General features: G+C 40.8%; 2 protein-coding genes across 5 annotated transcripts in view; both read right to left on the reverse strand.

The window, feature by feature from the left end:
• Positions 1-7,466: 7,466 nt before the first annotated feature.
• On the reverse strand, positions 7,467-10,065 carry socs3a (suppressor of cytokine signaling 3a). Its single transcript, XM_068578749.1, has 2 exons — positions 9,917-10,065; positions 7,467-9,352 (listed from the first exon to the last, which is right to left on the reverse strand). Exon 2 carries the CDS (start codon positions 9,232-9,234, stop codon positions 8,617-8,619), a length of 618 nt encoding a protein of 205 aa, XP_068434850.1. The 5' UTR covers positions 9,235-9,352; positions 9,917-10,065; the 3' UTR covers positions 7,467-8,616.
• Positions 10,066-23,066: 13,001 nt separating this feature from the next.
• Positions 23,067-23,880, reverse strand: part of cyth1a (cytohesin 1a) — a 36,904-nt gene continuing 36,090 nt past the window's right edge. For all 4 annotated transcript variants that reach the window (XM_068578106.1, XM_068578104.1, XM_068578105.1 and 1 more), the window contains exon 13: positions 23,067-23,651. In XM_068578106.1, the coding sequence (XP_068434207.1) occupies positions 23,573-23,651 (79 nt within the window). In that variant the 3' untranslated portion in view covers positions 23,067-23,572. The remainder of the gene's footprint in view (positions 23,652-23,880) is intronic.

A 23,880-nucleotide genomic window follows, 5' to 3' on the forward strand; every position in this document is an offset into this window, starting at 1 on the left:
ATTTAGTATTTAGCAACAGAAGTAAAGAATGTATTTGTTGGGGATTGTTTCAGCAGCAGATTTCTACACGAGGAAAGGAACACCCAGCGCAACAGAGGGGCTGATTAATGTGTTTTTAATAGTTATTGGATAACAGTGGAGCTCAAAGCGAGGTTTGGCTGTACAGATAATACTTCTAGTTGGTTGAATTCATTGTTGGTTTTGGTCTTTTCATGGGGTTTAGCTACAATAAAAAAATGTACTGGAAATCCCACTTCCACCTAATACTGACAACACTTTGACAAAATACAGCTGAGTATATTAAGTTTGGCCATAATCAGCCGTATCATATCGCATCAACATGCATATTTTACATATTTAATCTGCTATTGTTTGTGTGATTCGGGCAATGTGCTCGATCGACCCAGCTTCTTGGAAGTATATTTGTGTCTTTTCAGCGGCACTTTGACGTCTTTACAAACGTAGCATATCTCAACACAATAATCACTGTGCATAACACATTTAGACGCACAGAAAGAGACAGAGATTACAGTGCATATTAATTCGATAGTGGCATGCATGCAAAATCAAATTCAAAGGAAACTTCTGGGGAAACACGAGTCATGCCCCCAGGGTGATGATTGTGTCTGCCAGCTGTTGCTTTCTGTTTAACTGGGTTTGCCACATGAAGACCATTACGTCCAGGAGTATCAGAGTGCTTTTCTGGTGAGTAACCTTACTGATGCCCAAGAACCATCAGAGGAAGTCCCTCAAATATCGCTGGAAGTATTTGAACGTTTCTGAGGAACAAATGCTTGGCTACTCTTGCATAACCACAAGGTTTAACAACAAGGAAGTTCCTGTGCTCATTTTTTTCCTTTACATTTTCACTTCTCTTTAAACATTAGGGAAGTACTTTTAATAAAATAAAATACCATGTGTCGTTTCCAGCCTGTAGTCCTGAACGTTGACTTAACAGACGCATAAGGCGACTGCGTTATTTGGTTGCCATGGTTGTGGACAAGCTGTACTGGATGAGGACAGCAGCAGCGTAAATGATGTCGTAGTAAAACCCGGAGCAATGACTTGACAGAGACACACCCTGTTCCAATAAAAGACTCTATTACACACACAGTGGTGTGATATTACAACAAAAGAAAAAACGGTCATGCGTAGATTATGGTTTGAAAAAAAATGCTTGCCACTGTTGTCAGTCAAAAAAAGTTATAAAAATAGAAATGTTTTTGACACGTGAGGAAAGTTACGGTTTTATAAGTCAACAGCTTTCCCATATACAGAGTAAAAAATCCCTGCAGTGTATTTTATTGCTGCTTATCAGTTTAAATGTATGACAAAAAGATAGTCAATAAATGTTAATTGTTTGAAGTGTTTTCCACTCAGATAAGATGAGCAGGAAGTGAGTCAGGGTATCGCCACAGTTATTGTAAGAAGTTTTTAATATCAGCTTGGTGCTATTTGAGAGCAGACTGCATTTCTTTGTGCATCTTGTGAAGGCGCTGCAGTGTGTAGGTGCCCTGTGCATGTTCATGTTGGAGCTACAACCCTGTGTTTGCAGAGTGTTTTGAAGTATTCTGTGGAGTAACCATCCACCATAAATACGTCATTTCACTGCGTGACTCAACGGGTGTTTCCCGGCAGTGCAGCAGGACTGTGAGGGATTTCTCTTCAGCTGGCATTGTTTACATTTCGTAACCGCTCGACAATTACAAGCACTCCAACTGTAATTTTTAGTTTCTGGAAATGCAGTAAAGAAAGAAAAACTAGCAGCGATTTACTTGAACTTGCAGGACTTCAGTAACTTCCCGGTGTTGTATTATTAGATGAAAGCTAAACAAAAGAGCGTCATCTTTTCACAGTTTTTACAAATCTCTTTTGCACCTTCCTACGAGCTACTACTAATATGAATGAACTACTATAAATGGTTTGTAACATTAGTTACTGTGTAGGAGTGGAAGTGTGACGCAGCCTGATGTGGCTTTTGTGTGACACAGAGTAGGATTTCTACGTCAAGCCCATCCTCAAAAAGTACAACGTGTAACATCGATGAAATTACCAAGGAAATCAAAATATTTCAAAGGGGCCTGTTGCTCCTTGTGTGGCTGGTTTCACTTTGATGACTCAAAGTATTTCTACGTTACTCCATCCTCTTCTTGTGAAAACGCATGTTACCACTTGTAAAAAGTACACTCAGTGTCCTCTTTATTAGGTAGACTGGTAAACATGAATTCCAATGTAACACAACAGCGCTGCCATGAATCCGTTTTGTTTGACACTGTTAGAGAGGTTTTAATTGAACTATGTTTATGATTGAAGTTGTTGTTTACAGACTGCGTTATATTGAGAGGTGTTTTCATTTGCAGTATGACGGGGGAATATTAGAAAAACATGTCAATAGATCACTCTACCATGCATTATGAAAACATCTTTTTCAATTGTATCACAAATGTTTCAGATTTGTGTATTTTCATCACATTTGCGGTCACAGTTGTGGTAAATAGGCGAACACATTTAGTTGCGCATAATGGTGATATTGCCTTTGAAACATAGATCATGAATTTTTTTGCATCTCCTTTTACTTTGGAGTATTAATAGAAATAGATTTACTAATAATGGTTCAAACTTTGTAGCTTCTTACTTTTCAAAGGGGAACAGGAATAGACATACAAGCAGTGTCTAGTAGAGTCTAGGATAATTCAACTTTAACAATGCAAACATCTTTGTGAATTGCTATTCTGAGATCTGAGATCTGTGAAACTATAAATAACCATAGTCATTTTTAGAAACTGCCTGAAAATCTCAAACACAATACTATCAATGGTTTCTAGTTTTGTTACATTCATATTCATTCCAGCTGCATCTGTTGTTTCTCTTCTCTGTTTGGAGACTCGCCATCTGAAGCAGAGCAAATATAACAGTCAGCACAAAGATCCACGCTCAAAGAATACGGTGAAGATGGAATAGCAGATTTATAGTATTACAGCTGGGCAGAGGCGTGGAGCACAGGGAAGTGGAGTGCTAACAGTAAATCTGGAGGCCTGAAGGAGGAGCGTGCCCGTAGAAGCGTCTCAGTGGGGGCGGGACATGCGGGCCATGGTGACTCACTGCTACTCACTGGTTGGCTCTCAGAGCTGGCATCTGGAGCTCGTTGACAATGACTCCAAGGCAACCAGAAGTTGTGGAATTGTAAACACACTGAGAGACGGGAATGACGGGCAGGAACTAGGCTTTCACTTTTTCTCCGTCACACGCACAAGAGCCGAACAGGGCTGCCAGCCGCCTCACATGTTCGGGTTCAAGGGAGCAAATAAGGCAAAGTACACACGGACACAAAGTCGTATACAGAGAAGAGCCTTCCCCTTTTACACAGTGTGTGTTTAATATGCAAGTTTCTGCAGCATGAAGAATTCATCAAGCTATCTATTCCAGATATCAAATAGTCAGAGTTTCAAAAGTGGATAAAGCATAATAAATGATCACAATACTTTCATTTATTGCAAATTGCGCACTTGGTCAGGTTCCTGTGAGAATGTTGTTTTAGAATATTTGAGACGGGAAAACTATGAGATAATATGTCCCCTATATTGCAGAAAGCTGCACTTCATTTTGTTAAATCTAACTGGCTCTCACAGTGTGGCCCGCAGTAAGTTGTAAAGCCTCTGTGACCTTCCTTGGTTTTTGCATAATAAACATATTGGAAGAATTGCAAGACACCGTAGCAGCAGTTCTTCTGAATAACCAGAATAACAGAATGTGCTATCAGAAGCAGAAGTTTCCCCTAATTTCCCTTTCAGTTCCGATGTGTCTTTGACAAGTAGTCAAAACCTTGAGGAAGCAGATGCAAAGTCTTGCAAAGACCTACGTCTATGTAAATCTTCTAATCTTATAGATGTAGAATCGTAATGTATCTGGAATTGTTTTGAATATAAGTTTTGCTACATTATCTGACCTTTTCTTGTCACTGTCTTTGTTTGAGTTTCTTTTAAGCATGCTTCCTGAGAAATACAAGTAAAGTTAAACAAGTGAGTATAATGTGTGTGTATCAATATCTTTCTGTAGGGTTTGCCATCTGTGGCAGTGTACACAATTATTTGTGCTGTCTACTTGAATAAACTGGGGTCCACAAAATCCAACTTCCTGCTTGGAATACGACCAAGAGATAAACGTCAATGGATTTTGACAGTCGTATTTTATTATGGATTGTATTATCATAAATCCATTACAATAATATACACTTCATTGTGCTAAACTAAGCCTGATTAAATTTAGGGGCAGTGGCTCTGGGACCTATTTTTTGGGAAATGATCTAATCTATGTACTCTTCATTTGTACAACCATTATACTTTAAAGACTCAAAAAAAAACCAAATTAATCTTGCGAATGATAAATGTAGCAGATTAACAAAAACTGGCTGACAATAAGGATAATTTATGATTTCCAGAAACACTCTTTCAGGTTACACAAACCACAATATAATATATTTTTAACATTGTAGCAAAAAAAAGGAGACAGGTTCAAATGTCACCTTCTTGACATTATACACTATTTAGACAATTCTGATGTACTTCATGAAAAAGTTTCTGCTTCAACCTTAAACAGTCTTTGAATCACCTCTCCTGAAATAGAAAACATACGTACAGATTAAAGTAGCATGTTATCATCCCAGCATCAGCTCTGTGTTTTGTGGCAACTGTGTGTATAAGAGGAGAAAATGCTCGTTCTCTAGAATCACGTGACAAAGGACTACCAAAGAAATTCTCATGAACAAGTCTGCAGTCTTTTAATAGGCCGCCACTGAAGGTCGGACTAGTTACAGCTGGCTTTGAAAGTGTTACAGTCTGCCTTTTAAAAGGTTGTTGGTATTTCTCAAAAACCTTATAACTTACAACAGAGTTGATTGACATATGCTCCCAACAGCTCATTACATAATAAACTCTAGAAAGTGTGTTTATAAGAGTGATTTATTGTTGACTGCAGTTCTGCAGCAGCCTGCACTCAGGTTGTTTTATTACACCAAAAGGAATGCATTCTGTACTTCCAGTCGAATCCTGCACTCGTCTCCTTAAAAAAAACTTAACCAGAAATGCGGAAAAATTATGTTTACAAAATCCTTGGCGTGTGGGGTTCCATGTAATTCAAGGAGGCATGTTTCATGTTTTAAAAGGAAAGCAATGGATCATATCTGTCTGTTTTGTCGTCCTGTTGATGTTACGTTTATGTGTTGTCTTTATTTTGTTTGTGCAATAAAAAGTTTGTTTTTTTTAAATAAAAAATAAAAAAAGAATAATGTAACATGTGGGACATTATGATGAAGTTATTGTGAAGTAAATACGGGAATATTATTTCATCTAAAAAATAAAAAAAATAAAAGCGATGGATTTAAAAAATGGCCATTTTCTGGAGGATTAATTACATTTTTAAAAGAGCCTCTGTATTGAAGTCGAAGGTGCTGTCAAAACACTACTCAGGAAAAATAATAATGCCGGACCACTCACAGAGCACAGATCCCCTCAGAGACCCCTTATCTCTCTGAAACCTGCTCATTGAGCTCCTCTGCCCGAGAGGAAAGAACAAAGTGCTGTGGAAGCAGGTAGACCAGGAGCTGATTCTCAGAATGATGGTGGAAATGGACGTCACTGCAGATTCCTGTTCATCCATAATTTTAACAGTTTGCCCGAAATGTGCATGTGTTCCTGGCTGTAGCTGCTCTACATGAAGACTTGACAGGATTGTGTGAAAGAAGCCACATCTAGGGTGGTAGTTAATTAATAAGTCTTAGTAGAAATCCTAATCAATAAATACATTTTTGTTTGGATTGATTCGTGACCACGTTTTGTTTGTGGTTGCAGACACGACTGATCAACACTGTCAAATACAGTTTCAATTCTGACCTTACTAAATCTTTAGAAAAGTGTTGAAGTGGTAATCACGTTTTTGCTGAAGGTCACAAAAATAACAAAAATTACCATACAGCATTGTTGTTACGCCAAATATGGAGATGTGACATGATTTATATGACAGGAATACAGTATGTACAGTATGTAATGCTACATAATGATGCCAGAGAGGTTTTAGACATCTTATGAACAAACTGTTCATAGCAGACTTATTTGGGGTTTGGGAAGGGTAATCATGCTGTTTAGAAAGCACAGCCAACACTGGTCACACATGTCGATCACATGTGTGACCATGCATCATTTTCAGACTTCTAAAACATGTCATTAGTTTAAATTCATGTTTACAAGCACTTTGTATATAATTAGTCAAAGTCATGAAGTATCAAGAAAGCCCGGGGTCTCCAGGAGCCCCACACAACATTTGGATAAGAGATACTGCCAAATTAAATCATACCTTTGACATAATAATAGACAAAATTGACACATTTGTTTTTAATAAAAGCAATTACTTATGCCACGAAGAAAACCAGGCACCCTTTTTTTGTTATAAAGTAAGAGGGCCATGGAGCGCATGCTGTGTTGGGAAAATAATAACAATAATAAAGTTGTTGTGTGATTTGACATCTTTCCTGATTTGCACTGCGTACTAATTGGCATGAAAACAGGTTGTTGAACATGTTGTTCTAGAAAACTGGCAGCACCCAGCATGATTACCAGCAGTAGCCCGAGGTAGTTATAACCGGCCTCAATGCACGATATTATGACGGGCCCTCGTGCGCGCTACTTACTAGTTATGAGCAATACCCTCATCGCCTGCATTGTGTATGTTCACGCCCTACTGGTTTACCTAACAGGTGAAGGGCCAATGAGCCAGACTACAATTACAAAGGGATGCAAAATGACAATAAAGAGATTTAAAAAATGGACAAAAAGAGATGGAAAGACATCTTAAAATAGGAGCCAAGACGGATGGAGGTTGTTTCCATGTTTTTGCTCAGGAGCAAATGGCTCATAATAAGGCCATGTGTGCAACAATAAATACAACTTCTCTGCGCTGAGGAACACATGTTGACACGTTTCTAACTATATATTTATCTACAGGGCGGGGGACATTTCTGGGAAGTTCTTGTAAGAGGCATGCATGTTAAAAGCACATATTATTATGAATGTGCATGTGGGAGCATGTTAGGTCACGCTATCACCTAGAAGCCATTGAGTCACAGCAGGATAAAGGAGTCAGCTCATTATTCTCTAAATAGCTTTTTACAGTTAATGTGTGCTGAATATTGTCCTTAAGTTACTACTATCATATAGATCTGCGGTTTGAAGAAAGTGACATTTAGACTTTAAGAGGAGATCATTAAATACAGTAAACCTGTCGCCTGAACTCTGTAGCAAGTTAATAAAAATAACAGAAGGTGATGTTATCTGAACTTAACTAAAAGACCCATGCATACAATGTGGAGTGTGATTCAGTCAGTTTGCTCGGCCTGTGGAAACAAGGTTTCAGTCATCATCCAATAAATCAAGCAGTGAGATCTCATTTGATAGAAAAATAGTGCCCTTTTATTATAAATTAATGAAACATTCATACAAATATAAATAAGTGCAAAGTCCTATTAGTCTGCTTGCTTCGTCAAACACATTTCTTCAAGCATCCACAGCCAGTGGTTTGGCTAGCAAAAGTGCATCTTTATAAAAGACAGCACAAAAACATCTTCACTCATGTAAACTCATGAAAATAAGATACATTTGGACTCTTCTCCTTGTTGGGAAAAGACACATACCATGTTTAATACATTCATTTGCAAGTCATGGCATTTATTTCTGTGCCACAAATACTACTACATCTTTTGGCATATGGATATATATATATTTCCTCACCACTGAAGGCGTATTAAGCAGTGGTACTGTTCTCTCAAGTAAGATCCTCTAGGATTCAGTCATGTTGGTGTGTCAACAAGCTGCTGTCTAGTTCAGGCAAGTTTGGCGTGAACCCTTCCTCTCAACTAAATATCAGAAACATGTCGTCGTTTTAAAAAAAAAAAAAAAGTTTTCCCATTGTGGCTGGTACAAATATGCACCCAGAAGGCCATCAGTGTCCACTGGCTTTGCACTCTAAGTTTCCATTGTCTGTGGATTTCCAGCATGGTTCAGAGCTCACAGGATGCTGGAAGGACACGTGCAATGTGTCCACGATTATCATCGGAGGTCAGCAAAAAAGCCAGCCTGGCCGTAAAAGCCGGACCGGCTTTTAAAGATGGATGATTTTTTTGAGGCTGTGTGTGTGAGCCCGCCGGCCTCACAGCTCATTTGGGGTTAGCAGCAGCAGAAGGAACATGTGTGTCATCAGACTGCAGACTGCTGACTGAGTCTCACTTGGGTTTTCAGTAAGTTGTCTGTCATCGGTGAGGCAGAGGAGGACGGCGGGGCTCTCTCTCTCTCTTTTACATTACAGCAGTGTTCTCTTTCTCTCTGTTTCTTGGCCGTCTTTGTGAATCAGGCCCCGAGTCTCTTCCTGAAACACAGACCCGGATGCCCACTTTTCTGTGAGGCCTACACGTGTCCTTTCAGTACAAAGAACTGCTCCTTTTCACAAGCTCGATGTCGGTCTCAAACCTGCTTCACTGATACTCCTCAGACAGCGTGTGTCATAGCTGTGCTGAAACTCATCCGGTTTCTTTAAAGTCTTTGCTCCTTCAAGAGCATCAGACCAACACCTCTAGATAGGAGCATCATACTCTTGGAGGAACTCCTTCAGAGGATTAGGAAGTTGGTCTCTTTTAGTAGAAATGTCCAAGTGTCCGTTGACTGTTTTCCTGCACAAGTGCTGCAAGGTGGATAAGCTACAGGAGAGAGGTTTGACGAGCTCCAGAGGGATCTTCTCCCCTCCGGAGAAAATGTAGTACATATTCCCACTGCGAGTGTTCACTTTGCTCTGAGGCATGTAGAAATGGACCAGCTTGAGGACGCAGTCAAAGTGAGGAACAGAGTGAATGTTCTTAGGGTCTGTCTGCAGGTAAAAAGAGGAAGTGTCACATTGGATGCGCAGGTTCTTGGTGCCCGACGCCGTCTTGACGCTGAGGGCGAACAGGTGTCGGTTGTCGGAGCTGTCCCTGACCAGGAACGTGCCGGTGGTCTCGGCGGCCAGCATGGCGTTGGCCTCCTTCCCGGTGATGGCGGCCCAGTAGAAGCCGCTCTCCTGGAGTTTGTGGAGCGTCGCGAGAACCATTTGGTACTGCGTCTTGGAGGTGAAAGTCTTGTACCGTTGAGGCAGCCGCATACCGGAGTCCAAGAGGCTGCTGCTCATTGCGGTGTTAAACTTGCTGTAAGTTACCATGGCGCTGTGCCCGTTCTCTAGGCAGCCTGGGGAGCACTGGGTGCCACACAGACAGGAGAAGAAGAAGGCGGGCTCAAAGGGAAGTTCAGAGGGTGCTGATGAGGTCAGTCTGAAACACCTGAAGAGACAAGAGAGGGCATGTTAGTTTGAGCTCAGGGCGGAAAGCGATGATAAACATCAAAATACAGTTTTAAAGCTTTAACAGTGGCAGAGCCAAGATGTGTTTCATTCATGTTGAGGACTAACACTCCTCGGCTCCAGCAGCTCTACTGGAAACGACTTTTCCAGATGTGGAAGATATGTACATCATGCACTTACACATCAGCGCCATGACTCTTTTTTTTTTTTTCATTTTCTTTTTCATGTAGAAAACAAAAGATATATGACTCCTCTCGCCACTGCTTTAAAGCAATTGCGGCATTAAAACTGCGTGTTTAGAGAAAATGTCTCTTATGTAAATTCCATCCATTTCGGGGAAACTTTGTGCGTGTAATGTGCCCTCGGGACGCGGTCACTTCCAGTAAAGACATTACGCAATTTAAACGCCACGAACGGCTTCTCTGAACCAACTCCCTCTCTCCGAAAAACACGCAAAACACGATGTATCCAGGTTTATATCGTGTGCATCGATGAGAAGTATTTGCGTTTAAGAAGAAAAGAAGATTAAAAATAAGATCCTCACCTCTCAGAAATTTGCTCCGTGAAAAATGAATCCAAGTGGAGTCCCCGTATGTTTACAGTCCGGACAATACAGATGTTTTGTACAAACTTCTGACTTTTAAAGTAGTTTTCTCTGAATGTATCAGCTCGAGCGCTGCTCTGTGGAGCTGTGAGTTTATAGTGGAGAGGAGAAGAGAGGCGTCATTATAAATGTGAGGAAACTCCTCCTCTCTCTTGGCAGATTGACAAACGTGTTTTCTTTTTTTCCTTCTCCTGCTACGAGAAGCCTCCTCCCCCTGCTGTTTTCACAAAATGAAGTTAAGGAGGAGTTCCAAGCAATACTTATTTACCATCGGTAACCTAGACTCTGACTCCTCGGGGTCTAATAAACACTTTAAATAATACAATCTGGTTGTATTATTTTATTTGAAGAACCAGCTATAGAATTAGATGTTTTATTATACGCTCTTTTCCTCTTTTTTTTTTTTTAGAAGTAGAAGTTCCGCTTCAGCGTCATGTATGAGGGAATGATTCAGGTCTTGTATTCGGTTTCCGAGAAATTCACAGCAATAATAGCTCACATGCTGAGCAGCAGTGCTCCAGAGAGGGCGCCAGATCTGTATTTCCCAATAGCAATGGTTGGTTTCCAGGGGCAGCAGACTATTATTTAGTTCGAGTTGTGAAGTTGTATGCCTATTATTTGTTGCAGTCATTCTGAGCATATTTTATGATTGTTTTTAAGTTATAGCCTAAGATCCATAACCAAATCAAGTAAGGGCTCTTTGGTAACATGTCGTTAAATATCTAAAAGTGCTTTAATATTGTTCCCAGTTAGTTAGTTAACTATTGTATTTGTGGCTGTTGGAAGAAAAAGGTATTTACGCTTAATCAGTTACTGTTTCACTGTTATATTCAGACTTATGATTTGAACTATCTCTGTTTAATATTACACACAAACGTGGCATGTCTCCTGATAGCCATGAGACGCTGGAATCTGTATGTCTCTGTCTGAAAGAAAGTGCAATTCCTTTGTTATCATATCATGCCGAGGCCAATCTAAAGACATCATGGTGGGATGAAGCCATGAAGATGTCATGGTGGCCTCGGTGTATTGATAACCATATGCTAGATGATATGAAATTTGTCTATCATGTTGTACTTCTGTCTCTGCTCCTTCCTTGCAACAGATGATGATTTCACCACCAGGTGTCGAGTACATTTTTCTAACAGTGTCTTACACAAACAAGTGCCTGCACAGCAAACATTTCTCAGACAAAAACATACATAAAGCTTACATATAACATTAGTAGAGGCTGGTGTATACACAGGTAATGATTGGCCATGTTTCAAAAACAGTTGATGTAAAGTAGTATTTCTGTTATAGGGGAAATTCAAATTGTTGATACATACTATACATTAATAAACACTTAAAATGTCCTTATAGGTGCTTAAAACTATATTAGTATTTTAAACCATTTATATAGTATGTATAGAAAAGTAGAACCACTAAATTAGTGTGTATTATAATAATCCAACCAGAAAAAAAAAAACAGTTTTAAGAAGTGAAAAAAGTAGTATTAATCATCAGGATTTTTTATTTGATTTCCTGGCGCTCCTCGCCCACGACCCCACCCGTATAGTGAGACTTTCTTTATCACCACTTTATAATAAATATTGTATCAGCATGAGCCTTTTTAAAGCAAGCTGACTTCAGATCTTCAGTTGAAAGACTATATAGTCCTGTCTTTTTAAAGGAAGTCTTATCTTTGACAACGGGTGTGTGACTGATTGAGTGCTCATATCCACATCAGATCCCTCCCCACTGACTCAGCTATGACCCCCATACGCCCCAGGTGCTTATTGTGCGGCGCTTTAACTCCATGCTCTGGTGAAATTCTGGCTTCTCCATCTTCTGACCAACTCACTCGTTGCAATCATCATGTCGACGACGGCCTGTAAGTGGAAATCAGACTGAGCTCAGAGTAACTCTGAAGCTTCTCTGTGCGTTTTAACAAAGGCAACAGACTGATGCCACAGAGCCAGATTGGGTTCTGGTAAAAGCCAGCTGTCTCCACAGAGGTGAGTCAGGTGTAGTCTGATTCAGGAGCCCAGCAGGATAGGGGGGGAGGGAACTCACCGGGATCGCCTCGTAACGGTCCGCTTCTTTTCCAGAAAGTCTATTGTGTCATCAGCGTGAGGCATGTATTTAGCATCCAAAGTCTCCGCTGGGACCATAATGTGTGTCAATGAACGGAAGAAGTGAGGGAAGAAAAACCCCACACCATGCTTTGGCTCGCCATCTCTAGGGGAACCACTACTATAATACTGTGTATTACAGTATGCTGACTTGACTTTTAGCATCTATCCTGTAATTTCCAGAGGCAGTTGTACTTTTCATACAAATACACTTCAGTAAGGACGAAGGCACTGGAAAAAAAAAAAACACCTGTAAGTGCCCCCAGACGTCATGAGACATATAAAAAAGAAAAAATCAAATACACAAACCGAAGAGAGTGTGTACTTAAGCAGAAGTAAACCCTCACATGGTTGTTTAGTCGAGGCGTCCGACAAACTAAGTGACCTGGAGCTGAAAAAGCTGAGGCTGAGTGTGTGAGTGTTGGCAGTAACAGATTTGTCTCTGTAGGCGATGCCTGTGTGCGTGTGTGCCTTTCTGTGACTCGTCCAAATATACATATTTGTGTCCTAATACTCCAGGCTTGGCACGAGAAGTGGATGAGTTTCAATTCACACTCAAAGTCAATAAAGTTGACTTTTATTTAGCGGATGAGGCCTCACATGACAGCTTTTTGCTCTTGCTTTGTACAAAAGGCAGCTGTTTAGGTTTTCCCACACTGACTCAGAAATGGACTCTAGCGCACGGTTCTCGTAAACCCATCGGGTACATGGGGGTAGAAGCGGAGCTCTCGATTGGATAGAGGGGGTGAAAGGCATAAAAATGTTATTCAAGAAAATATTAGGGAGGTCCTCGGTCGAGTAGGTTTTCACTGAACAAGGAGATCTTCTAAAAACTCTGCGCGTTTTGCCAATTCCATGGAATTGTTTTGTGGTGTTGGCAATTACACAGGCGCCCATTATTGTTTGAACAGCTGAATATAGTGATGAACACTGAGTTCAGGTTGAGTCAACGACGTCAGCAAATGTTATTTATTGAACCTGCCCCTACGGTGGGGTGGAGAGGGAGGGGGGGGGAGGGGCGGTACACAATCAGTTTTACTAGAAACCTTCAAACAATACTGAGTAAATGAAACGGCTGAAAGAGGAAACAATATGTTGTTAGTATGACATGGGAAATGAAACTGTACTATTCAAATCTTTTATATTACTGTGGAACTGCTACGGCTGATTAGAGATATGCAGGTAGGTTCCTGGCATATCATCCAATCTAATTCCTGTTAACCCTGTCATTATGTACAGTAGCTTCACATCCTGCCCGTACAGTAACTGCATAATGTTACAATTTGTCCGCTATTGAGCATTTCCTCTCGCAGCTGTATTACTTTTAAACTTCCTTGTTTCTTGAGCAAGACCACGACTGTGTGATTACCAATCATCCAGTAATAATTTCCTGGTAACACTCTCTTTCTCTATTTGTGTTGCTCAATGTCCTTCTTTGTGTAATTTCTTTGAATTATGGGAAATGTCATGTGTGACTACCACAGATGAGAAGCCATGAAATCCCAAATGGCAAAACAGTGTTTTACAATTCATTCTTGAAAAACTATTCACAACCTCAAACATGTCCTTTTTGTCTCAGTATACACTGTGTTCACATACTTTGTGTTCATGGGAATCTCTTTGAAGTGTAATCTCTCTCTGGTATGTCGAGTGACATGTCCTAGGAACACGTTGTCACTCTATTGTAGCAACACTTTGTTTTTTATTTTTCATTTCTCAATTATCGCTGAGCAGGAAGTGAACACACCAGTGTTTCAGAATTGGGAGGAAAAAAAGTAAAGTGAAGTAAACGAAAAAGAGATGATTGACATACTATTCTTATACATTGTACTGTGAACACTGCTGTATTTTGTGTATGTCAGGCTGATTAAATATGTCTCCACCCCTTATCTGACACAGAGATTTTCCCCCAAATCCATAAGTGGAGGATTTGTATTTAGTGGTCATAAAAGAAGTGAAAGCTGGCAATGAAGTGGAATGTGAAATAAGGCGTGATATGCTTGGCATGCTTGGCACATGCCGCACTGAGAATGGACAAATGAAATCTATTTATGAGACATCTCTCTTCCTGGAAGAGCAAAAAACAGAACACAAAGCCCTCAAATGAATGAACCTTTGATGCCACATTGACCTTCAACAATGACATTGAGCAATCCCAACGAGGTTATTCTCGGTAAATATGAGGCCTTTTGTTTACTACCTTAGTTTATATCATCTGTTTTCAATATTTATTCATATTTTACAACTGATACTTATATCATATTTAAAAGCATTTAGCTAACTAAAAGAAGTAACACTTAAAAAAAACGATATGTATAAGAAAAATATACTTAAAATATCACAAGTACTCATTTTTCAGAATGATCTCTATCATTTTTGTTAATAAAAATGTATTGGATGATTAATATAGATGTCTAAATACGTAAGAAACACTTTAATGTTATATCTGGTCACGGTGGAGCTAATTTTACCTCCTTCATTTATTTCAAATGTGTTCTTGAGAACCGGACTTGAGTACTTCCCATTACTGTCAATGTGTCAATCTTTCTCTCAACAGCCGTGGATCTTCTTGAAAGGAGCATATTACACTGCCAGGAATGCTCTTTGAATAAATTACTTGATTCTTGATTTCATGACGTACTTTCTGGCATTGTTTGTCACTGGGCCTGCCAGCAAATGACCAGCAGACTTTTCAACTCTGGGCATCACTCCAATATTTGCATATCACCACTCTGAGGCCCATTGACGGGGCCAGCGCAAGTTCTGCTCCTCTCAAGGTTACCAAGAGGAGGAGGAGGAAGAGGAAGCTTTTGATGTGACAGGAAAGCTGCGATAAAGCAACGGTCTGCTGTCTTTCCTTTGTTGTGTTTTCCTGGCATAACCTGCACTGACAGGAACGCCTCGTGTTGTTGTGATAAGTTGCAACTGGAAGAGCACGTGGGTCAGTTACCAACATTTCAGCCATGTGACAGTGAGCTGGGAACTTCAGCCGGGGCTATTATTGAGACCGACATCACAGGACTAACCCTTTCTTTCCAAATCACATATAGCTGACACAATTGGGACAATGCCTATTATACCATTGAGTGCTAACTCATGACAATTGAAACAGGAATTGCGCAATATGTATTTAGTTTGACTGCACAGTCATGGTGTTGAGGAAGAAGTTAAAGACAGAAGTGAACACCACAAAACGTCATTGGGGTCTGGCATCCAGTGTGTCATTATTTTCCACCATGAGCCGGGTTGTGCTAGATGTGGTTGCTAAGCACATGGCACTTCAACATTTACTGGAAAGTTCAGATTATAGTGTGTAAATCAACTGATCCACAGTCACACATCTCATTCTGTCTAAAATGATAGATTATTAGTACATTAAGTACGAAGTATTCTTCTTAGCTGTTGAGATCTGTGCAAAGCCTTTATTTACTTTAAGAGGAATAGTTTGACATCTGGGAAAATATGCTTAAACTCTCTTCTGCCGAGAGTTAGCATGTATACCACTTTCATGTCTGTACAATAAATATGAAGCTGGAGCCAGCAGAAGTTTAGTTTAGCTTAGTTTAGAGTCTTAGACTGGAAACAGGGGGAAACGGTTAGCCTGGTTCTGTCCAGAGGTAACAAAACCGCCTGCTAGCATGTTATTAATCTACTAAACAGAAAACTAAGTGTAAAAGCCATAACTTTAGGGTTTGAACCCGAGACAGTATATTAGTCTGAACCAGTCGCCAAGCATCTATTGAATAAAAAGGAAATATTCCCGCACATAAGACATGTTGTTCACATACTGGCTGTGGATTTTGTTATCTTTGGACAGAGCTCGGCTAGCAGTTTCCCCTGTTTACAGTCTTTGTGCTAAGCTATGCTAACTGGCTCCTGGCTGCCGCTTCCTATTCACCAGACAAGCATGAGACCTTCTCATCAAATTCTTGGAAATAAAGTAAATGAGCATCTTTCCCACAATGTCAAGCTACTCTTTTAATGCATTTTCCAACTTGTGAGTCATGTGCAAACAAACTAATTTAAACCCTGAAGAAAACCATCACGCGCAAGATTACAATCTGCAGCTCTTGGATCTCTGCCCTTTCCAACTGAAATAAGCACGTGAAGTCATACCATCCATGGTGTTACAGGCTGCATCTGGAAAATGCACATCTGCCACGTTCCCCGAAAACTGACAGCATCCTGATCGTGATCAACTGCCTCCTGAAACATTCAGATTGCATCATGCCAGATAATATGATTGATTAACGCTGCCCGCCTATCTCGGCTGGCCGGCCGCTGCCGCCTCCATCCCTTTATCAGTATCAAATGCTTGAGACAAAGAGAGCCAATGACATAATCGGGATCTTAAAAATGGACTTTGATTCCCACAAACCCCAGAAATAGCTGGCTGATGTCATTGGGCAGATGGTAATGAATCTGTCTCCACTATTATAGCAGGTTGGCTGAGGGATGCTGTTACACACACACACGCACACGCACGCACACACACCTTGTTTAAATGCACTCCAGCAAGACTGCACACAGCCAAATAAACTACTTGAAATTGTTTGCATGCATTCAGTATTCATGTGCATATAGAATAATACGCTGGTTATCCATATCTGCATCTACACTCGTGAGCACATGGAAACTCAGAGACACTGAGTTACTACACTTCCTCTATAACACAGGAGTAGTAACTTGATCCTGAGCCGTGCCAGTAAGTCTGACATTTCCGGATAGATTTAGTGTGTATGTGCCACATTCACACAACGGTTTTGTGGTTACTGTCCAGATAAGAGTGCTGACAGCAGCCTGTGATGTGTGCCAGGCAGAGGACAAGGACGTTTCAGAGGCTCAGAGAGGATTTACCTGGAAGATGTCCTGTAATCCCTGAGGAGCCTGATCTTGATTTAAAGCTAACCCCCAATAATAAGTAACCTTTTCCTTCATACTCCACATTGTCTAAAAGGGCCTGACTCAATCACAGATGTTTAAAGATACTACCCAGGATGCATCAGTTAGAGAAAAGCTTTGATCCTATATTATTCCCTCACTCGGTAAATGATTCCACATGCCTAAATGACGAGACCTTCGATGACTTTGCACGAATTGCCTTCATGGCAGACACAATGAAGTCATATGAGGGGACTATAAACTGTGCAGCCTTTTGTTCCTGGTGCAGGTGTGTTTCTGAGGGCGCTCTTTCATCTCAGTCATCTGCAACTGTTTGTGATAGCTTTTACTAAAATTGCAGCTGTATAATTGGTCAGTATATATGCATATGTATTTCTTCTTATTTTACAGCCCAGCTCTCGTTGTTTCAGATGCAATAATCCCATTTTCATTGTAGATGAAACAACTCCTCCACATTGAGGTTTGTGACCTCTGCAAACAGCAACTCAGTGAGCCCAAGAGGCCTCACAGAGGGAGCCCCTGTCTTAAGAACTTCACGTACACTTCTAGATATGTATTCTGATTGCAAGCATCACACAGAAGAGCTCAATGCAACGTTTTACTTTCTCTCTGAGACCCAAATGCTGAGGTAAACTCCTGGAACCGAGATCAGAAAAGAGCACCGAAGGTCTCTCACACTGCCTCACTTATCAAGGCATTTAATTTTGTCCCGTTCCAGTCGGGCACTCCCTGTAGACAGGAAATTCTTCTGGAGGCGCTCCAAACCACGGCCTCCTTTTCCATCTTTTACTAGAAATCTTGGAAGGAGAGTACACTCTGTCCCAACCTCCGACCTGCATGTAAACAAACAATCTGCCTGTTCCAGAAATCGCTCGAGGTTATCCATCTACAGCAGCTCTCATCTGAGATTCCTGCAATGCCTGTAATTACTTATCAGCAAAATAAGATAATATACAGGAAAATCATCAAGACATGAAATAAATCACACAAAAATAAAGAAATCTGCCTCTTTTCGCACCACATTGGGAAAGTTTCCTAGAATAAGAGCCACCCACAGTTCAATGAATATGCAGAAGAAAAAAAATCCCACAATACCATTTTCCCACTGGGACAAAGAACCTTTTGTCAGCAAGTTCACAACCAAAAATATTGCACACAAGAAAAAAAGTTGATTCTTCTTTTCCAGTAAATCTAATTGATGTGGCACTCAGACGGCGTCTGTCTCTCGCCTCGATTCAATTCAGGAACAAATGCTTAGATTTAAACTTAAGGTGGCTGCTTTGTTTCTCATTTGTAATTTAAGAATGCCAGTAACTGCAGTTACAAGGCTCTGTCTATCTGCTAAATCATTTCCAGTACTTTGTATTTGTTGCACATGACAGTGTACAACTGAGTCATGAATCTGAGCACGCTTCAGTTCCAAACAAAGAATCGTAACAAAAGGTTTGATAGAACCGGTTTGTTTTTAATACTTTAACACGTTCATATTTAGGTCACCATGTCAGCCACTTAAAGGTCCTCGGGCAATTGTGATAGCTTTTAAATTTGCATTTGACAACAACAGAGATTCAGAATGTCTTAAAGTTATCAATACACCAGAAAATTAACATGCAAACAGCAGCTGCCTCTTTTTTCACAGCTGTAATGTTCTGGCGTACAAATCAGTCGCATATTTCAAAATAAAAGGAAGTGAGGCAATAAATCTTCATTTTCTTTTCTACTCCATCCAGTTTTAATTACATGTTTTGCAAGATTTTGTATGCAGGCAATATTTTAAAACTTATACAATAACTTGTTTGTGGGAAAATTCTTTGAACCAGATCAGTAAATTATATATATTACGCATCCCAGCAGTATTTTACTCGCTGCACTGAACGCAAGCTTTTCCTCACTCTCAGCTGACTATGATGCTGTGATATACTGTACATATGTTGCACAGTTATATGAGTGAGTGTGTGAAACACAGAGAGAGAGAGAGAGAGAGAGAGAGAGAGAGAGAGAGAGAGAGAGAGAGAGAGAGAGAGAGAGAATCAAAGAGGGAAAGGGAGGGCGGGTCTTTGTTGTGGTTGTCTTTATAACTCCCTTTCTCAGAAACCCTTCCGAGAGGATGAATCCAGTGTTCCTCGCCAGAGCAGGAGATTCCTAAAGTGATTTCGGCAGGATTTATTCTTCCAGTAAAGCAACAATGCGTCAGTCAACACAGCAACGGAAATGTGCGTGCACCTAAAACACTCTGATACGCAGCATCTCATAAGAGTTTGAGCTGCACTTGGCTCCAGTCTGTCTGTGTGCCGTGTTTTTTCGTATTTGTATGAACATGACAGAAGTGTTCAGGGAAATCTAATGGGAAGCTGTTCTCTGAATCGGCCTGAGGGCTTGTTGCGAACACTCATGACTCACAGCATAAACACATTTTATCCTTAAAATGCCAACTTCAAATTACCGCTCTTCTTAAATGAACTTGTGAGTTGAATGCAAAACTAAAAATCTGAGAAACCTGCTAAAGCAAACGTCATACAGCTGTGAACTGGTTTGAAAACGGCCACCATGGCTGTGTTGCATTACGTTTTGCGTGTTTGTGTGCGCACACACGCAAGCCTGTGTGTTACATTCCATGCCTGCGTGAGCCCCATACGAGAAAAGGCCCTTCTCGTACTAGCTGAGGTCAGGTCCGGACACCGTGGGGTGCACCCTTCTCCCGCTGCGGTGGGCTGAGAGGCAGGGGGAGGCCTCCAGTGCTTCTGGGAAACAGTCTGGGCCTAATTGGAGCCTGACTGGTCTCACATGTCTCCACTTACTGGAGGAGACAGAGGATCCCACTGCCTGGCCTATAAGAGCTGCAGCAGGCCCAGGCCTTTCCCCCTTCATCAGCACAACCACACAGTAGTGGATTCAGCAAGCAGGCCTGACATGACAGCATGACTGAGTGGTGTGGTCGGGGCTGTCTCAGTGCAGTGAGGTCAGGTCGGCTATATTGAGCTTCACATTATAGTTTTTTTTAAAGAATATTTGACCTTTATACAACCCTTTGGGTACAGCTTGTTCCAAAGACATCCCTATTGTTCCTTTTCAACTCATCCTGGTACAACTGTGCTTCAAGAAGTACATCACATTCTTCCTTCATATGCACAAAAACCTCAACCTCAACCAAAAAGTCGTAAAAAAAAGTACCCCGTCTCTTCATGCGCCGGTGTGTTCACGCTGCAGCGAGAAATACGAGAAGTGAAGAACAGCGCAGATGGTGAAAAACAAAGACTACCACACATTCTCAAAACTTTTTTTTTCTTGCTTGCTGTGGCACACTGCCTCTCGTTTCCCATCAGTCACGGTCACCTCCCTGGCCCCACTGCAATTCTCAAAAACGTCATTATCATCCTGTTTTACAGCAGCAGTGCAAAATATTGTTTATCTGTGCAATAAATTTTTTTTAAAAAGTACGATCTACTTCCAATCCACCAAAATGATACTAATTTAATATCTGAATATGCACGGCGGTGATCAAATTTGACAAACACCTCGCTATTAAAGCATTTCAATGCAGACTTTGGGCCGGACAAAAATAAACTTGACTTCAATTTCCAGCATAATTTGGTTTTGCTGGGAAAAAGGATATTCTAATCTTTCAAAAGATCAAAGGGCTTTTGAAAGCAATTCTCTGCTCAGATAAACACGTCTTAACTTGAATAGTCAGGTATTCACAAGACGGACACATTTCACTTCATCACTACCATTTCAATATTACCTAGAAGCCTCTGCAGCTACAATGTATGTGTCAGTATGATTTGAACCATTTACCCAAACTACTTGTCATTTCTGTTTCCTCGGTGTGCCAGTTACACATGTAAGATGCTGAAACACTCGTTTGTTTGCGTCAGTACATTTGTGCAGACTGCTCAACATTTTATAGAAAATATGAACATTTTCACAACTGAGATGTTTCGACAGCTGCCGCAACCAAGTGGTCCACCTCTTGTTCACATTGTACAGACGTTGTGTGTTAGTGTCTTAATAAGGTGTTTATTCTTTTCCATGTTGGTGACAGCAGCAATAGACAAACCTCCACAAGCTTATGGAGATTTATTTAATTAAATGTAACCCGTAATGTCTGAGTGAGGCTCAGTAGACACAAAGATGCATGTGTCGGTGTCCTGCATGCCTGCTCCATTGAGAAAAAGTCATTTCTATTGATTGCTTTTCCAGGCATCATTTAATATGATACACATTCACTTGTAAATATCGACCTTTCCCTGCTGCCTCGACATTTGTGCCATAAATACTTTAAAAGAAAGCTTTTGAAAAGATATGAAATGTTATGAAGCTGTAAATAATGGCTGGACTGAAACAATAACTTTTTTTTTTTGTTAAGAGGGTAAATGTGGTTGCAATAATTCAAACTTCCGAAAGTTGTGCATTTTGTCAAAACAGAGGGGATGATTTAAGTGCAAGTAGTATTCAGTATTCATGGGCATACCGCCTGTTGGCTACACAACCAAAAATTTAATTGGCGATTAATTGGGCTTGACTGTAATTTGACTTTAATTATTAGGCAGCGCCAAAAAAAACGAAGCAGAGCATTAAACTTTCTTGTTTGCTTTCATATTAAGCAAGATGCCTCGACAGCGTTATCACATACTGCCACCTGCTGGAGTACCTTTACTACTGAAACATGAGCAGATGACATGCAGTTGTTTAAAAGACATTCATAGCCAGCATTGTGACAAAGTTGTCTTTATTTCAGCTTGATTAAATGGCAATGATACAAACCTCAAATCAAACATTGAACAGAATACCAAAAGAAAATGGACAACTAATAAGAAACACAATGAAGACAAAAACACCCACTATACATATAAGTATGTACAACTTTGATAAATAAACCAATACTGTCTAAAATGATGATTGTTTTTGCATTTTCTCTTATTTCTCTAGGATTAGAGCGCTGAGAGGAGCAGAGAGAGGAAGAGAACGAGGAGTGAGGATAACGACCAGCAGGCACACGCGAGACAACTGTGGACAAGAGTAGAAAAGACAACTATTAAGGGCTGCGCTTGCAAAATTGTACCTCAACGCAGTTTTTTTTGGCTACCTGACAAAATGACATGTCACTGCCTCAGTGCGACCGACCGTCCCGACCTCCATCTTCTGGTTCACCACAGTACATTCCTCATATGACTAGTAGTTCTGTATCGTTTCACATCACACTTTGGATCCTGAGACGGGGACAACCCATTCTTTTCCAGGCATAGCGTCACGTGTATTTGTGTCGCTTTAAAGCCTCTACAACAATATGTCATATATTATGTCTTATGCATAAACAACCTGAAGCACACAGTACAACTATGAATGAGGTCGGGCTGACGGCTGGAAATTACATGCGATTTGTTTTACCATTAAATAGGTAACGCTCCACAAAGAAAAGATGAATTAAAAAGGGAATAAACAAAATATTACATTGACTGGGAGAAGAAAATGTTGTATAACTGTCGCTAACCAGCAGCTTTTCTCATCACATTTCATCTAGAGTGCCGGCACCGTGCAGCAGTGAAGTAAACCGTCCCAACAATGAAATTCGGGAACAGTAAGCAGTTTTCTGTTTAAAACAAAATAAGAGAAAATGTAGGGAAAGAGAAAATATAAAAAGGGGCCACCCGTTCTAATTTCCAGACAACCCAAGACCTCGAAAAGATGCCCAGGGTGATGAACACTCGTCCTTTTAAAAAGACACTAATCACCAGGATGCATCTCTCCGACCTTCAGGAAATGAACAGTAAGAGCCAGATCCAACCCGGAGACCCCGTCCAGACACCGTCATCGGCAGCCGTTCGTCCCCACACTCGTCACATTTACAAAAACAGTTCAGTCTGGGATACAGATGAATGAGGCTTTCATTCCTCACACGGCTGTCGCGTTGTGAACAGAAGCCATGTCAACGCCGACATGGAAAGATTCAGAACATCGTAACAATCTCCTGAGTGGCAACTTTTTTTTTCTTTTTATAAAAACAAATGTTTTTTTTTTCTCTATAAAATAAGAAAACGTTGGCAAATCAAGACCCTCCCTCCCTCCCACACCCTCCTTTGCAAGACCAATTTTTCTACAAAAGCACACGTATTGCCCTAACATATTAAAGCACATGAGAAAAGATCTTTCTTTTCTTTTAGAAAGCGAGGAATATTTTGGTTGGAGTGCCACACTTGGTCAGACCTGCTGAGTTTAAAATGATGTGTGCTACTGGGGAACGGCACGAGTGTTTGCGTGTTGTGTATGTGCACAATGTATATGGGAATTGTGTTAGTTTTTTCAAAGCATCTTCAAAGAGGATTTTGCTGAGTTAAACAGCAAGGATTCCTTGAGAGAGCACACAAAGCTGAGAGAGAAAGAGAGACAGGAGGTTAAGAAGACGCTTTGGCCACAATGCTCATCTAGAAACCCAGCATGCTTCCTGTTTTTTTGGCCTGTTGAGTCCCAAAGCCAGACTGAAGCAGACCTCAACCACGGCGTCTGCACCGACCCAGACAGGGCGAGCAGATGCCTGGACCCCCTGCTCTGTCAAGAGCAACATCTGGAGTGCTGAGCAGCTCTAGTGCCTCTTCATGGACGACACCTTCTTCTTCCTGGCTGCCAGCATCTCGTAAAAGGGGTCCCTGCTGATGGCAGCTCTGTGGGCACAGATGCAAAAGGTTAATGTCAGTGAGCGACGCATAAGTGTGCAAATTGCTGCACTTACGCGGCTTAGACATGGCACATTTGCATGCAAGTAGAAAAACTATATATTATTCTAATTTATGTGTGAACGTGTGTGATTCAAGTGCAATTAGGTTGTAAAAATAGCATATTCAATACCAGACTGATGACTAACGATCTTTATTTTCACGTATTTAAGAGGAA

This window comes from Clinocottus analis, unplaced genomic scaffold (genome assembly GCF_023055335.1).
Source record: "Clinocottus analis isolate CAN_PGR_092001 unplaced genomic scaffold, fCliAna1.0.p SCAF_16, whole genome shotgun sequence".
NCBI classification, from domain to species: Eukaryota; Metazoa; Chordata; class Actinopteri; order Perciformes; family Cottidae; genus Clinocottus; species Clinocottus analis.

Coding starts and splice junctions, on each gene's coding strand:
- socs3a (XM_068578749.1), bottom strand. CDS start 9,234: ATGGTAACTTACAGCAAGTTTAACACCGCAATGAGCAGCAGCCTCTTG.